The sequence below is a fragment of the Glycine soja genome, chromosome 2, assembly GCF_004193775.1.
Source record: "Glycine soja cultivar W05 chromosome 2, ASM419377v2, whole genome shotgun sequence".
NCBI classification, from domain to species: domain Eukaryota; kingdom Viridiplantae; phylum Streptophyta; class Magnoliopsida; order Fabales; family Fabaceae; genus Glycine; species Glycine soja.
The window spans coordinates 46,462,434-46,478,516 of NC_041003.1; the positions used below are offsets into that span (position 1 = coordinate 46,462,434).

Sequence of the window (16,083 nt, forward strand, 5' to 3'; positions counted from 1 at the left end):
TTCACTAGTTCCATTCCTTTAGAGTTTGGAAACGTGAACCAGATTTCTGTATTAAATCTTTTACCAAACAAGTTGTCTGGTGAAATTCCCCTAGAACTTGGTGCATGCTTGACATTAACAGAGCTCGCGCTGCAGAGAAAACTGTCCGTGGAATTATACCTGTATACCTCTGTTCTTGGGTTCTTTAAGTTCCATTGAAATCCCATACCTCTCTAGCAACAATTTCTCGAGCACAATCCACTGTGAACTAGGAAATCTGACTTCGGTGACAAACTTGTCTTTTAACCATCTGAGTTTCCGACAGGATACAGGAGGTGTCTTTAATAACCTCAGCAATTTCACTCATTGGAAATGAGTATCTCTGTCGGAGTATACCTCAACTGCAGCTCCCTGCATGCTCTAGGTGGCCGTGCAAAGAAACACAAAGGGTCTCTTCGAAAGAGAAAGAAAATCATCCTCGTCGTTGTATTTGAAAGGATTTTCCTCAGTTTCATAATGTTTATCAGCATATGTCCGTTGGAAAAAGCCCAAAGCATTGTCTTCTTGGTCGCTTCTGCAAAATAGGTACTTGCTGCATGAAGCAACCAATAGGTTTTCTATATCCAATTCAGTAGGCACTAGAAGCTTTGGTTAAAGTATACAAAGGATCTCTATTCCATTTTGAAATACTATTTGCTGTAAAGATATTTAATCTTCAAGAACATGGGGGCATCAAAGAGTTTCACGGATGAATGCATAACCCTGGAAGGGATAAAGCATCAGAATCTTCTGAAAATTGTGACTTTATGCTAGGATTGGAGTTGAATGTTCTGCAGAATTCCCCACTCAATGAATGGGCATATATATAAGATGTTACACTGGAGTCACGAGCAATTATACAGAAGCTACCCTGCTATATCATGAAAAATTAGTTGCATTCCCCTGAAGATTCTCATTTGGATAACTCTTGCATCCATTCACCATTACTTGTTTTCTGCAGATTATTGTTGTCTGCACCACTTCAAACCACACGTTAAATGCAACCAGTTTCTGTGGACTTCCACTTTAACCATTCTCTCACGGGATTCGATTTAAGCACAGCGAAAGAAAAGAATAAAATGCTCAAAGTAACCATTTGTGAGTTCACACTTTTGCTGAGCACAGCTTCATTTAAACCCTCTGCAACGGAACTTGCTCATGAATAGTAATATAACAAAACAATTGAAACTCAAATTAAGCTCTTCACCCTTCACTGATATATATAATCAAACCTTATTCGATCTCAATCTCAACAAAACGATATTGAATTTGATTTATGGAGGGAAGTTAGTTTCTAACCGAGGCCAAACTATGATCTATAAACAAGCGTTTCCACTTAGAAGAAAATTGTTCAGCTCATAACTTCTGAAACTTAATTACACCGTCGAAAATCTCCAACTCTGTTCAGGTAACTATAGTTGAAATTGAGAAGCAACATAATCGAAAAGATTGATCCAAAACAAAATCCTAAAAACATTACAATTTCATAGCAGTTCAGGTACATAAACAGAGTTTCCTCGCAGTAACGAGCACGATCGGCGATCCATATGTAACAATAATATACACAATCACAGTTAAAAAAAAAAAGGCAAGAAAAAGGAGAAATCACCGAACGAGGCGCGTGGATTGAGAGCGCGTGGTTGTCAGCGCTTGGCGGAGTTGTTGTTGCTATCGTAATCGACGATCTCGGAATCGGTGACGGATCTGGAGTGCTGGACGATGGAGCGGCCAATAGAGTTGATCCAATCCTCCTTCTCCTTCTCGGAATCGGCGATGAAGTACATGGTGTCGGAGCGCGTGGAGAGCTCGAAGGCGTTGGGCTTGTTGAGGATGTCTTCGGCGCCTTTGACTGTGAGACACGTGGCGACGGGGACGACGCCGCGTGGACGAGACGCGCGCGTGACGGAGGATTCCTTGAACCAGAAGAGCTTGCCTTGCTTGAGGACGAACCAGCGGCGGCGCCAGGTCTTGATGTACTCGCCCTGCTTGGTGAGCCAGCCGGTGCGCTCGGGGTTGGACCAGAACTCGACGCCGTCGTAATCGGTGGCGTTTTCCGTCATGCCGGTCGCCGCGCGCCACAGGCTCGCCATCGGAGCTCGAAGATGAGAGGGCAGAGAGAGAGATAAAGAGAATAAAACACAGCTCAGGAAAACCAAAGAAAAAACCCAACTCACTCACAACACTGCGTTGCTGCACAAGATTCTCTCTCTCTCTCTCTCTCTCCACTTAAATTACCATTTTGGTCTATGGAAGACCACCGTATCATTAATCACCAAGGAAAGTCTTAAAATTAAGTCTTTTAATGGGATCTAAATCTTTGATTAGCAGTTAATGAATTATTTTAAATTTTTTAATACTTACACTTTTTTTATTCTAACCACAAATGAAACAGATAAAAGGACAAAAAAAAGACTTTATTAACACCAATGAGTCTAATTTTGTTGATAAATATTAATTATTGATAAAATTAATAGATAGTTCCAAATAATAATATGATTAAAAAAATTTAAATCTCTAAAAATATAATGTGCTATCACATTATTAATAAGAAAATTTTAAATAACTTGTTTCATTTACATTCTCAAATTTATTACCATTATGTTTCCTAAACGTGTTAATATTATCCCTTAACTTATGTTTTTTTTAATTTGAGACTAATAAAATTGATGGACAACACTATATGTACACTCTCCATTCCTACATTTCTAGTGCACACTCTATCTCATGGGGTTTTAAGTTTTAACACAGTAACTCCAGAAACAGCGTTCTTTGAAGAAGTGATCCACTGGCAGTTTTTCTTATCCTAAGATTAATGCAAAGAATAATTTATGTACCAAAACATGAAAAGAATTAAAAACAACACACATAGTGGCAAAAGAATAACAAAGAACTGGCATTGCTTTGTTTAGGAAAAACTACACAGTTTCACCGATATCAACTTGATAAGTCCTAATGCTTCAGAAATATCAATGCGTAGGAACATCTTTTAGTACTGTTTCAATTCTATTGAAGTGCAAGCAAGAAAGTAATGTGAAAATCAATAGAAAGGATCGAGCTTCTGCTTTAATCTGGCCTCAATAATCTTCATCATCCTCTTTTCATATTCCCATGCAATCTGAAGATAATCGTCTCCCCGAGGATTCTCCCTCTCTTTCAACAAGTCAAATATCTGGAGAAAAATAAAACCTAAGTCTTGTTTGTTTCATTGTTTCCATTAACTAAAAACATATCACATGTGAGTTTCCAATTTCTATTAACTAGGCACAGAATAACAAAACGTGACCAAGAACTACAAAAGATAGCAAATTGTAAAATATTATTTTCTTTTAGTTCATCTAAATATAGAAATATTTGTTTAGTGCTTAATTAGAAAAAAAACATGTTTCCCCTCAAAATATTAGAAGAGTTTTTGTTTTTTTGAAGAACTGAAAGAGAAGACTATCCTATTTGATTACATTGTCTAAAAGAGATGTGTGATCGAAAAAGAAAAGTTACCGATACAGCAAAATATGATCCAGGTTGAAATCGAAGGTACTGCTTTTCGTTTCTTAAAGTCGAAGCCTCATTCTCCGAAGCCTTGGGATCCCAACTCCAAGGACTAAGAAACGAGGTATCTTTCTGAAGAAACGATGTTAGTCTTGTATAAGACATAGTTTCCCCCATTGCAGCAGCAACTGTGATGGATTGTGTTACCGTTTCCTCCTAGAATCTTGTTTTGCAGTTTCGGGGATTTCGCTTCTTGTTTCTTAATTGGACGCCAATAGTATTTCAATAGTTTGTTATATGGGATTAATTAGTTTTCAACGGATATACTCATAAAATTTACTGCCATTAGTGAATATATTAACTACTCCCTTATAATTACAAATAAAATATTGCATCAATACCCTATAACAATTGTCCTAAAATTGTTATTTTTAATTAAATTAAATGTGTAAAATTAAAATAAATTTAAAAATGTGTGTATGTGTGTGATATTTTATAGTACACATTGATGATTTTTGTTGTATGAATAGTCCACTGACCAGAGAATATTCTTAATGAAGTTTCTCTCAATAATTCTTTTTATATATTCATTAAACTAAAAATTCTTATTAAAAAATTTTAAGTTCCTATTAGGTAAATCAACTTATAAGTTTTTATACAATTTTAAAACTACTTAATATTCTTTAAATAAATTCAATTCCGTACAATATACTTTTTTAAAATGCTAGTGGAAGAAAATTAGGTTCATTAGTGCAAGTCCCCGAGACAAGTTGAGGTGAACTTTTGTGAAACTCAGTTCCAGTAAACTTTACATAAATTGAAGCATGGTTAGCTCCATATAAAAATCCAATATGGCTGAAACTCAGAATAAGAATGGTTGTGCCATTAAAACGTAGGTAAGGGATTCCTCAGTGTGAGAATCGTTTACCTACCCCGCACAGTGGCAGAAGATTGACCACTTTTGACGCTAATTAACAATATCATCATCTATTTCACTATTATCTAAACAAAGACCATTTTCGATTACACTCACTTCAGAACTAGCATCACTACCATGCAGTTCGGCTACGCTGAGGCCCCAGACCCCTCCAAATATCTAATAGCAAAACCCCTTTAAAAAGGCCATGTGCTTCGTACCAAATTGGCTATCAACCTCAGATACCTCTCTTGTTTGAAGTGTTGCAATGTAGTATAGATTGCAAATTGTCACAAAATTTAGCCTCTAATTTACTTCTACCAAAACTATGAAAGTTATTCATCAAGAATTGGTCTAGGGAACTAGGACTAGGAGAGTCTAGTCTAGGACACACCCAACATTCTCCGAAAACACCAAATAAGAAATGCCATAAGGAAACTACAACATAACAATGCAAATTAAAGAACAAGAGAGGATCTTTTGATAACCTTTATACTTAAAGCAGTAATCCTTTTATTAACAAATAATTTAATCAACGCAAGTCACGGAAAGTTGGGAAAACATGCGGGGCCGTGTTGTTAAAGTGTTGTTCTATATTCATTCAATGACTTAAAATCATTAATAATTGATTAATAAATAACCTTAAAAACAATACAAAAAATCTCATTTAAAACAATTAAAATTTAGATAATTTTAATATATAATTTTTTAACATCATAGGAAATTTTATTGAAAGCAATTAAGGTATAGATAATTTTTTAATGAGAGAGAGAAGCATAATATTGAGGTTTAGTCTTAGAACATTATGTATTTCCAAAACTAGGGCTCCGTCGTTGGATATACATGCTCACTAGGTACAACTTCAGCCTTCTTTTTTGTCGGGGGACATTGGCATAAATGGTTATCAAGTCCACACATATTAATACAAAGGGCTTTTATACATCGTGTTCAGGGTCATCGAAATCCCAGTGCTACAAATTACCAACTACGATTATTCGACAAGGATCATGAAGAAGAAACGTCAATTGTCTGTTGTCATATATGTTGTTCATCTCAAATTAATCCAATATCAATATTTGTGTGTCCAAATTTCCTAATCTAACATAAATCAATCAAATTTCCTAATTTAATATTCAGAATATGCAATCGAATAATATAATAAATTTTAAAATTTACTTTATTTAAAATATTAAAATCAATATGATAAAATATATTTTTTCCTTTTTAGTCAATATGCTATGAACTAAAATATATATTTCCTTTTAAGCAAATTCTATTTTAAGAACAAAAAAATCGGATTAAATGATAAATAAATATTAACATCTCTTTTGCGTATATAAATATCTTATATATTTATTATATTCTATCATGGAATAGTTATATTGTAGAAATAGAGAGGAAGAAGGCAAAAAGAAAAGGTTGAAAGATCGTCCGGATGCTTATAAATGAGGCATGCATTTCACTCCTACATGCAGCATATGCAATATTAGAGAAGAGGCTCACAAATGTCGACTTCCTTTACCTTCACTTGTATTACAGTTTTTTTTTCCTTCTTCTTGTCTTTCAACAACTATGCTAAAGGAGATCTCATTCCATCACCTACTTGCAAGCGTACCTCTATTCAAGGTGGTCAATTCAATAAATGTTAAATTAATACAAATGTTTTTTTTATGATTTCTAATATCATTATCAAACTTTCCATTTAACTTCTAACTCTTACAAGTTTACGAGTTCACTCACTCTTATCGAATTGATCCTTATAATTAATTCTTTTTTTGTTAGACTCTGAATAAATTCTATAAACTCTAGATAAGCTCGATAAAGTCTTGAGTGAACGAGTCAGCAAGTTAAAAAAATTAAATCAAAATGTAAATTATTTTGAATTATTTTTTTTTCTTTAGTGTAATTCTCACATTTAATAACATCAAACATTTATTCTCTAATAACATCAAATTCTCGATGAGATTATTAGACTTATTTATTTAAGTATTATGAAATTTATGATTTATTATTTTAGTTTATTATATTATTGAGATGCTTAATTGATATATTATTTATAAATATTTTATTATTATTTTTATATAAAATCAACTCGAGTCTACAAATACACAAGTTGAATTTACAAAACAGTCGTGAATATATGTAAATTCTAAAATTTAATAACCTTCATTTCTAACTACAATTAAACTTCAGGGGTCAATAGAAAAGCATCATTGGAGTTGGTGCATATAGATGGACCATGTTCCCATATAAAGCGTGACAATGTTGATAATGAGAACAATTTTACGAGGGACTATGAAAGGGTGAAGTACATTCAATCCCGAATTTCTAAGAATAATAGTTTCAATGATTTGGATTCATTTACTACCATACCAACTAACCCAGGTCCTCCACTTTCGACTTTGAATTACATTATTGATATTCGTCTTGGGACGCCGGAGAAAACCTTGCAAATGGTATTTGATACGGGCAGTCATCTCACATGGACCCAATGTTATCAATGCAAGTCATGCTATAAACAAGCCAATGCAAGATTTAATCCATTAAATTCTTCAACATATGAGGCTTCAGATTGCTTAGATGATACATGCGAAGAACTCATAAGCAGTGGACAAGGTAAACAATCTTCAATTTAAAAACACGTTATTTCAAAACAACGAGTAAGCTTAATTGATTTTTTTATTTCTTTTTCATGCAGGTCTGAGTTGTAGTAAGAATGTACATCTATGCCACTACCGTATCTATTATGGTGACAGATCCTCTAGCAGGGGCTTCTTTGGCAAGGATCGTCTCGCCCTATACAGCAACCTCTACCCTACCAAGCCCGGCATCACTGATGAATTCTACTTCGGTTGCGGCATATTGATGAAGGGAAATTTTGGTCGCACTGCAGGCATTTTTGGCCTTGGCCGCGGAGAGCTCTCCTTTATGTCTCAGACTTCGTCACAGTACATGGAAACCTTCTCCTACTGCATCCCCAACATTGATAACGTGGGCTACATCACCTTTGGCCCTGACCCTGATGCTGACCGCGACGAGAGAATCCAATACACCCCTTTAGTCAACCCTCAAGCTGGCCTATCACATTACGCTCTCAACATCACTGGCATCGCCATCGATGGTGATATACTCATGGGCCTTGACTTCAACCAAATCGACCACGGCGGCTTCATCATCGACTCCGGCTGCGTCCTCACCCGCTTACCCCCCTCCATCTATGCCAAGCTCCGCTCAGTGTATCAACAACGTATGTCCTATTATCCCTCCGCGCCCAAGTACATTCCATTTGATACGTGTTATGATCTTAGTGGATTTCATTATCCGATTCCTGAAATGTCATTCGTGTTTCCCGGTGTCACAGTGGACCTTCCGCGGGAAGCCACTTTCCATGAGATCAAACCAAAGCAATATTGTTTGGCATTTATGCCCAATGAATATGATAGTCAAACTAGCATATTTGGGAACCTCCAACAAAAGACCCTTGAGATTGTGCATGATAACCTGGGTAATAAAGTAGGATTTCGTCCTAATGGTTGTGGTTGAATTGAGCTTGATTAAAGGTGTACATGTAAAAGTTGTTGAAAAAATTGGAAACATCTTGTTCTCGAATAATAAAACATGTTACTTATTATGTTTTTTTTTTTTTTTAGTTTCAGATTGGAAGATAACCGACCTTCGTGATCTCGTACTATCTTTAGTGGGTATCGTCCACATTTATCACATCCGAGCTCGGCACTTCTACTAATAGAGGGGGAGACACTAGAGAAAAATGAGTAACATTTTATCCCTATTAGAGTCCTCACTCACACAGTGACTTAGCATCAAAATTTGTTTTTAAGTACTCACCCCACCACAGGAAAAGAAACTCATACACAAAGAGATACACATTATTTGCTTTCATCAACAAAATATCATTGTTTCAAATTAAATTTTGCAAGCATTTTTTAACTTTATTAATAAACTAACTTTTAGTTTTAACTAGTATTTTAGTTTGTTATTACAGAAGATAAACATTTTTATATAACTATAATTATAATACAAATATTTTCAAATATATAAATTATAAATTTATATTTAATTATGATAAATAATGTAAATTGTATATAAGGTTATGTTTGATTTAAAATGAATAGACAATTAAAAAAATTGTATGTGTATGTGTAAAGATAGACGACGAATAATGATTTGAAAGATATATTTTGTCTAATGATACAAGATGCATGTGAAAATGCACTTTCAAATAAAATTAGGATTAATAATTTTTAATAATTAATGGTTTTATTTAATTTATAACTAACTTATAATCTATCAAGAGAAATAAAATCATGAATTTGAGAAATTAAGGAACTAAAATTATAATTTAACCTAATTTTTTTATATATTCATTAAACTAAAAATTCTTATTAAAATTTTTAAAGGTCTTATTAAGTAAATCAACTTATAAGTTTTTATACAATTTTAAAACTACTTAATATTCATTAAATAAATTCAATTCCGTACAATATACTTTTTTAAAATGCTAGTGGATGAAAAGTAGGTTCATTAATGCAAGTCCCTGAGAGAAGTAGAGGTGAACTTTTGTGAAATGAGCAGGTCGACTCGAGGCTAAAATTACATGTCACCCAGATATTTAAAAAAAAAAAAAAAAAAAAGGTGTGCTAAAAAGTGTCAACTCACATGTTGCTAGCATTTCTCAAAAATACAATGCCACACCATTTCTACAGTTTTCGTGTGAAATAACACCACTTAAAAAAAAAAAAAGGAGTATTACAATTTCAGCAAATAGCTTATCTATCTAAAATTACAAATACCATCCCCCAAGGTTATATCAGTTCTAGTAAACTTTACATAAATTGAAGCATGGTTAGCTCCATATAAAAATCCAATATGGCTGAAACTCATAATAAGAATGGTTGTGCCATTAAAACGTAGGTAAGGGATTCTTCAGTGTGAGAATCGTTTACCTACCCTGCACAGTGGCAGAAGATTGACCACTTCTCACGCTAACAATATCATCATCTATTTCACTATTATCTATACAAAGACCATTTTCGTTTACACTCACCTCAGAACTAGCATTACTGCCAGAAGCATGAGGAGAGCCGGAGATACTAGCAGTTCGGCTACGCTGAGGCCCGGACCTCACACTATACATTGAAGATGCAGGAATTTTTGTCATCAACGATGGCCGTAAATTGCCTGGAGCCCTTCGCCTTATATCCTGTTCAAAGAGAAAGGAAAATTTATTCGGATGAAAAAATATAATGTAATCAGTTCTAATTAATTCGATTATTGATAAAAAACCATGAAATGAGATGAAGGCTCTAAATGAGAAACTCTCAAATGGCTAAATAACCTCAAAACATTATGCATCCAGAAAGTTTATCCTCAACTGGTAAAACAAATGCAGAAAATGTGCAGAAGATGCATACCATATGCCTAATAGCCATATCCAAGGATTTCTTCGAGAGTGATCTTCCGAAGCCTGAGCTATCTGGAGATGAAGATGACTTGCCAGAAAGATTATGGAAAGAGTTCTTGTCATCCATCCTTGGTGGAGCTAATTTTCGCATATTTATTACCCTCTCAACCATTTTGGTGCCCATTACAACAGGACTCACATTGTCATTTGCCTTGGAATACGCACGATTAACTGCTGGCATAGAGCTTCCAGTTGAACGAGAAATGCCGTTGTTGGAACATCCTCTTGAAGGAGAGCATGATTGCCGCCTTGGTCTACCACTAGAAGTAGGCTCGACAGATGAGGACCGTGGATTAGATGCTCCAGGCCTCCCCCTAGTTGTTGACAGTGGCCTTTCTGGAAGCGATGTCCTCAAATTGGGTGGAGCATCAAGTGAAAAGCCAGGCATTTCAGATGGCTTCCATGATCTTGATTTCACAGTTGGTGAAGTGCCACGGGATGGTACTGGCTGCCTTGACATCACAGGAGCTGACTTGGAGACTGAAGAAGTCTTAACTGAAGGAGAAGATACAGTGGGTACATTAGATGGTGTTGACGGTTGCCGAGCTGGGGTTGATGCCCTTGTTGTAGGTCTGGATGCAGGTAAGGTAGGCTTGGCTGTTGGTGTTGAAGATCTTGCAGTAGATCTTGACAATGGTGTAGAGGATCTAGATGTAATTGTGGTTTTAGCTGCAGATACTGTAGTAGTTTTAGTGACAGAAACTGCAGTCTTAGGAGCAGAAACCATGGGCTTGGCTGAGGAAACCGAGGTCTGGGTGGAAGCTACGGTCGTCCTCGTTGAAGCTGTGGTTGTCCAAGAAGTAGGTGTTGAAGGTCTGGATGATTTTGAAACAGTGGTAGGTGTTGAAGGTCTACACGATTTTGAAACTGTGGTAGCTGTTGAAGGTCTAGATGATTTTGAAACTGTGGTCAATGTAGATCGTCGAGCAGGAGTTGCAGATCGTGACCCAATATTCCCTGATGATGAGTGCCTCCTAGTTATACCACCTGAAGAGGTCAACCCAGGGGAGGAGGCTGATTGTTTAGATACTAAGTTGCTCCTTCCACTATGTTCTGACAGATTTCCTGATGATGAGGGCCTCCTAATTCCACCACCTGAAGAGGTCCACCCAGGGGAGGAGGCTGGTTGTTTAATTACTGAGTTGCTCCTTCCAGTAAGTTCTGACAGATTCCCAGCTGATGAGGGCCTCCTAATTCCACCACCTGAAGAGGTCAACCCAGGGGAGGAGGCTGGTTGTTTAGATACTAAGTTGCTCCTTCCAGCATGTTCTGACGGAGAATTAGCAAACTACAACCACAAGAAAACAAATACATAAAAAATTATTTTATGATCATTAGCATGAAAGAAATACAACATCATACTATTATGAACCATATGTTAAGCACCAATCATGCATTAGGAGTTTGAAGCTAACAAATAGATACAGAGCATCATCACTTTTATGATTTTATCACTATAAATTATTAAAAAAAAAACCTCAACTAATATTATCAATTTACTCAGTGAAAGCTACAAATCTCAGCACATAGTTTTTGTTTTAATAAAAGAAATTTATGGAGACAGAAAGGGGGATAAGGAATCCTCCTAAACAAGGAACAAAACAGAAAACAAACAAGGAAAAAGAAAATCCAAGTAACAGAGCTCCCCAACCCCTCCACATATCTAATAGCGAAACCCCTTTAAAAAGACCATGTGCTCCGTACCAAATAGACTATGAAGTTCAACTCTCTTGTTTGAAGTGTTGCAATGTAGTATAGATTGCAAATTGCCACAAAATTTAGCCTCTTTACTTCTAACAAAACTATGAAAGTTATTCATCAAGAATTGGTCTAGGAAACTAGGACAAGGAGAGTCTAGGACACACCCAACATTCACCGAAACACCAAATAAGGAATGCCATAAAGAAACTACAACAGAACAAGAGAGGGTCTTTTAATAACTTTTATACTTAAAGCAGTGATCCTTTTATTAACAAATAATTTAGCTACTTGTAATAAGGCATCCGTAACTGAAATTATGCAATAACTCAACCAATTCCTCAACTGCTTAAGTTCATAATGCATAACAAATTATAATGATATTGGTAACAAATGGACTTTCATCAAAACCAGGAGTTTACAAGGAGATGTAAAATTTCATTAATGAATGAAAACCAGATGCAAAAGACATCTGCCAATTACCATAAAATGATAAAATAATTGACATAATCCAAAACATTCAATGAAATTGCTTACTCTAGCTTTTAATGGTGTGGGACGGACAGTTGGAGCCCCAAGCTGACTCATAACAGTTTTTGATGTTTCCATCTCCAAAGAAGGAAAAAGGGGAGTCCCAGGTGGGGTTAGAAGCCTGAAAAGAATAAACATGCTAAGCCCCAATTTGAACAATAATCATTCTGCTCAGGTTGCTAAAGATACCATGCTATGTTTAATAATGAAAAGCTATGTCTGGATATTAGTGTTTGACTGTTTGTTAATTCGTTTCTCATTAGTTCATGCTTCATACACACAGCATCTATGCAAGAACTTGGTTAAAGTCGGTGATTTCAGGAAAAGATGCATAATAAGAATGAGATCAATAACAAAAATGACAATAGGGATAATTATATAGAAAATTAGTTGTTAAGTTGAATATATTGCCAAATTTATTACGAGGCATTATGGATTTGTGCTGATTGCTTAATGCAGATGGACCTGTGATTTCTAACAATTTGGCTTTTTTAAGCCAGGGAATAAGAGGAACTAGCCACCAGGCTTCAGTTTTACAATAAATCTAATAGTCATCATCTTTTAGACTTCTGGTAATGGAAAAAATAGCATGACACTTTATGAACTTTGTCAATATCATAATGATGATATTAAAACCAGGGAAAAATCTCCTCTGAAGTGAGCTCGTTTGTAAGGCACAAAGGCTATCCGCTTTTAAATTCTAGGACCTGTTTATTTGTGTTTCTTTTTTAAAAAGTGCATTTTAATTTTAAAAATGTATAAGTTTTAAAAAAGAAAACCAATGACAAAGAGTGCTACCAAGTACCTACACGCACCCATGAAACAATAAGGAATAACGGAAACATCCATTTTCAATTGTTGAATTTAACTTCATAATAATATATTGAGGCAAATGACCAGATGTCTCTTAATTTCCTTTTTTTTTCCTCTTTATCATGTAAGGTCAGGGAACAATGTCAAAATACCCAAGTAATTCACGTTGTGTTTCTGATGCTCTCATCAAATTTTACCAAATGTTTGTCTAGATTTTGGTAAGGGAGAGACTGAATTAACAACTGTTTGTGTGAAAACACAATCAAGTAGGGGCACTTAGTCCGCCATAAAATTGCAATTATAATCTCATCTGTCCAACTCAACTCATTCTAGACAGTTCTCCCGGCATTTTCATATGTTTTTTCAAAAATCTAACTCAATTGTCCATTTCTTATTAGTAATTGCAAATGACAGTGATTGCTTCAAAGTTGAAGTGATATTATTATAATCGCTTCATGTGTGGGATTTGGATTTTAGAGCAGCTCAATTGCTCCACAAATTCGAGCTAATATCAAGTGCAAAATGTTAACTTATTCTTTCCACAAGAATATACTCTCCGGGAACCACATTCTACAATATTTTATCCAACAAAAAGAAGGAAGAGAAAAACAACTCAAAAACTCCATCATCGCACTGAACTAATTACAATAAAAATGAAGGCTAAGCATTAAAAAAAAAAAGTTAGAAAGGTAAACAGAATATACCAGTCATAGTCATTCTTATCATTCTCCGAATTGAGAAAATCATCAGCGCCGGTCTTCCTCGCCTGCGCCGGCGCAGCGGACGGAACGTTAAACAAGGTAGAATTCCCCGGATTTGAGCCTGCAGCACAAAAACACATAACAACACACGTCACGCCGTGCAAACGACACAACCATTCCGCAGTTCTTCGCGCTAAAATTAACAAAACTGACATCACACACAAAAGAAAATGTTCATACCTAACGGTGCTGCAGCGTCGAAATCCTCTGCGGCGCGGCGCAGGAGATCGTTGCGCTCCTTCTCGCGGTTCCGCATTTCAAGGAACAAGGCGAGTTCGTCGTCCCTGTCCATGACGCGCGGAGAGGAGGACCTGAGAGTCCCCAATTGATGCTGCCTCTGCTTGAAGGCGTCTTGCATTTGCGATTCCGGCGCTCTGAAGCTCCGATTCATGGCAACGAACGAACGATTAGGGATCAGCGATGAAGAAGAAGAAGAAGAAGAAGAAGAAGAAGAAAAGTCCCAAACGATGAGAAGAAGAACCTAACTCAGCTCCCTCGTTTCACATCTACAACCGCGCACCAACCGAATGCACCCTCGTGAACCAAAAATAGAAAATAAATTCAAATCAAAAGAAAAAAAAAGGCTAAATTAAATAAAGCGGCATTTGGTTCGAAACAGTTGCGGAAAAAACAAAGTGGAATGAGAAGGTATGGAGAATGTTGGAGAGAGTGAGAGTGAAGAGAAAAAGGGAGTGGCATTGAGAGGTAATAAAAGGCAAGTTTGAAGATGGAGGGAGAGAAGAGAAGAGAAGACATGCCGTGAAGATGGTGCTGTTTTTAATTTCTATCACTTAAAGCCTACGTTACATGGTTGATGGATTGGATAGTTGGGTGGGTAATCACCGTAATGCCCTCTTTTTTTTATATGCAAAAATAAAAAATCTGTGTTTCTCGTTTTTGAATCTTTTGCAAACGGTGGTGACTTCACAACTGTGCACTCATGATTCATGCAACCCCCCACACCCGAAAGCAGTTCCTCAATTCTTGCTTTTTCTGCCGTGAATAATCCTCTTCCGTGTTACTTTCCTCGTATGGCTTCTCATATGGGATAAGTAACAGGAGACAAAATTATAGTTATTTTTAAAATATACTAGTATTAATTCAAATATAGTTATTTCTTAATGTAGTATTAACTAAAAACTAAACATAAAAACTTTTATAAAAAAAAAGAACTAAACATAGAAGACAAACTAAACACCCCCAAATAATTTGAAGTTGCTTATTAGCGTATAAATTTAATGCGGACGTCATATAAGATGCTCATTCCATTCTCACTTCCAAAACGAACAAAATGTCGGGATATAACTATAATTATAGATGTTATCATGAAATCTTGCTGTGCTAAACAGTTTGTGAGTCACAAGATTAGTTTGTCTTTGAACTAAACTCATCATCTTCCTTCACCGATCTCATAATTTTTTTAAAATAAAAAAAAAAAACTCATCCTAAAGTTTCTAATAGTTGAAAAGAAATGCATGCAGCTGAATAGGATTGTATGAAAATCTACCTTCCTTGTAGTTAACGCCTTCATTTGGTAACTTTTTTATTTTTTTTATTCATAAAAAAAGTTAAAAACAAGGGACAAAAAACGTACAAAGAAAAGCATTGCTATTTTAAAGGACTAAGGAGTTTGTATTCGGTCTACCAAGAGAGAAAGAGTGCGTAATTAAATAAATGATGTGAGAAATTTAGGCAGAATTAAATAAATGACTTGAGAAATTTAGGCGCTAAGTTAGTATTTAGTCAAAGCCAGCCATGCCAACCTTCGAAATTATAAAGAGCAGTTTTAGCGGGAATAACTTATCAACCATGGACCATTGCAAATGAGATTGTGTCATTATAGTAGTTAATTTGGATAAGAAAAATACAAGCAATAATTACGTGTTTAAGCAACTAGTGCTTATCTTCAATTGCACAATTAATGATGCTCTAATAGATATCATAATTTGGTTGATTTGGCACTCTCGTTACTCGTCCAATTATGGCATTATCCAAGAGAAAAAGAATACAGGAAAACATTGCTTTATACTGATAACACCCTTATCCATCCAGATTCCATTTGAAAAGAACTCGGAATAGAGAATAACCGCAAAATGAGGCAAAGAGTGGTTTGATGCTTTGCAATTAGAGATACACTATTATTCATTGTCGATTGATAAAATTGATTTGAAGGTAAAAAAAAAATTATGGATTCAATTTTCTTCACTAACAAAAAAAAATAATAATTAATTAACATTTATCGATTAAAAAAAGCACTCTTACACATCACATACACGATGGACATCAATTATCCTTTGTATAGAAAACTTCTCATAAAAACTTAACATAACAAGATCATTTTGATAATTCACAACATAAAATCTATGAATCACATTCAT

General features: G+C 35.4%; 3 protein-coding genes across 4 annotated transcripts; 1 reads left to right on the forward strand and 2 right to left on the reverse strand.

Moving 5' to 3' along the window:
• Positions 1-1,365: 1,365 nt before the first annotated feature.
• LOC114399051 (pleckstrin homology domain-containing protein 1-like) lies at positions 1,366-2,287 on the reverse strand. The gene has a single exon (XM_028361154.1). It carries the CDS (start codon positions 2,106-2,108, stop codon positions 1,662-1,664), a length of 447 nt encoding a protein of 148 aa, XP_028216955.1. The 5' UTR covers positions 2,109-2,287; the 3' UTR covers positions 1,366-1,661.
• A 2,068-nt stretch (positions 2,288-4,355) lies between these two features.
• Positions 4,356-7,963, forward strand: LOC114376855 (aspartyl protease AED1-like). Its single transcript, XM_028335158.1, has 3 exons — positions 4,356-4,380; positions 6,614-7,036; positions 7,119-7,963. Exons 1-3 carry the CDS (start codon positions 4,356-4,358, stop codon positions 7,961-7,963), a joined length of 1,293 nt encoding a protein of 430 aa, XP_028190959.1.
• Positions 7,964-9,076: 1,113 nt separating this feature from the next.
• On the reverse strand, positions 9,077-14,719 carry LOC114399061 (flocculation protein FLO11-like). Of its 2 annotated transcripts, XM_028361170.1 has the most exons (6): positions 14,192-14,719; positions 13,886-14,079; positions 13,649-13,766; positions 12,138-12,252; positions 9,853-11,190; positions 9,077-9,641 (listed from the first exon to the last, which is right to left on the reverse strand). In XM_028361170.1, the coding sequence occupies exons 2-6, from the start codon at positions 14,061-14,063 to the stop codon at positions 9,381-9,383; spliced, it is 2,010 nt and encodes a 669-aa protein (XP_028216971.1). In that variant the 5' UTR covers positions 14,064-14,079; positions 14,192-14,719; the 3' UTR covers positions 9,077-9,380. The 2 variants fall into 2 exon arrangements, with proteins under 2 accessions (XP_028216971.1, XP_028216964.1); XM_028361163.1 differs by having other exon boundaries at positions 13,886-14,719.
• Between the last annotated feature and the right edge of the window lie 1,364 nt (positions 14,720-16,083).

Excerpts from the sequence above, each read along its gene's own strand:
- LOC114399051 (XM_028361154.1), bottom strand. The coding sequence starts at position 2,108 with ATGGCGAGCCTGTGGCGCGCGGCGACCGGCATGACGGAAAACGCCACC.
- LOC114376855 (XM_028335158.1), top strand. The coding sequence starts at position 4,356 with ATGGCTGAAACTCAGAATAAGAATG. Across the intron at positions 4,381-6,613 it reads TGAAACTCAGAATAAGAATG|GGGTCAATAGAAAAGCATCA; the intron begins GTTGTGCCATTA and ends ATTAAACTTCAG. Across the intron at positions 7,037-7,118 it reads ACTCATAAGCAGTGGACAAG|GTCTGAGTTGTAGTAAGAAT; the intron begins GTAAACAATCTT and ends TTTTTCATGCAG.
- LOC114399061 (XM_028361163.1), bottom strand. The coding sequence starts at position 14,096 with ATGAATCGGAGCTTCAGAGCGCCGGAATCGCAAATGCAAGACGCCTTC. Across the intron at positions 13,767-13,885 it reads CGACGCTGCAGCACCGTTAG|GCTCAAATCCGGGGAATTCT; the intron begins GTATGAACATTT and ends TTTGTGCTGCAG. Across the intron at positions 11,191-12,137 it reads CCACACCATTAAAAGCTAGA|TTTGCTAATTCTCCGTCAGA; the intron begins GTAAGCAATTTC and ends TTGTGGTTGTAG.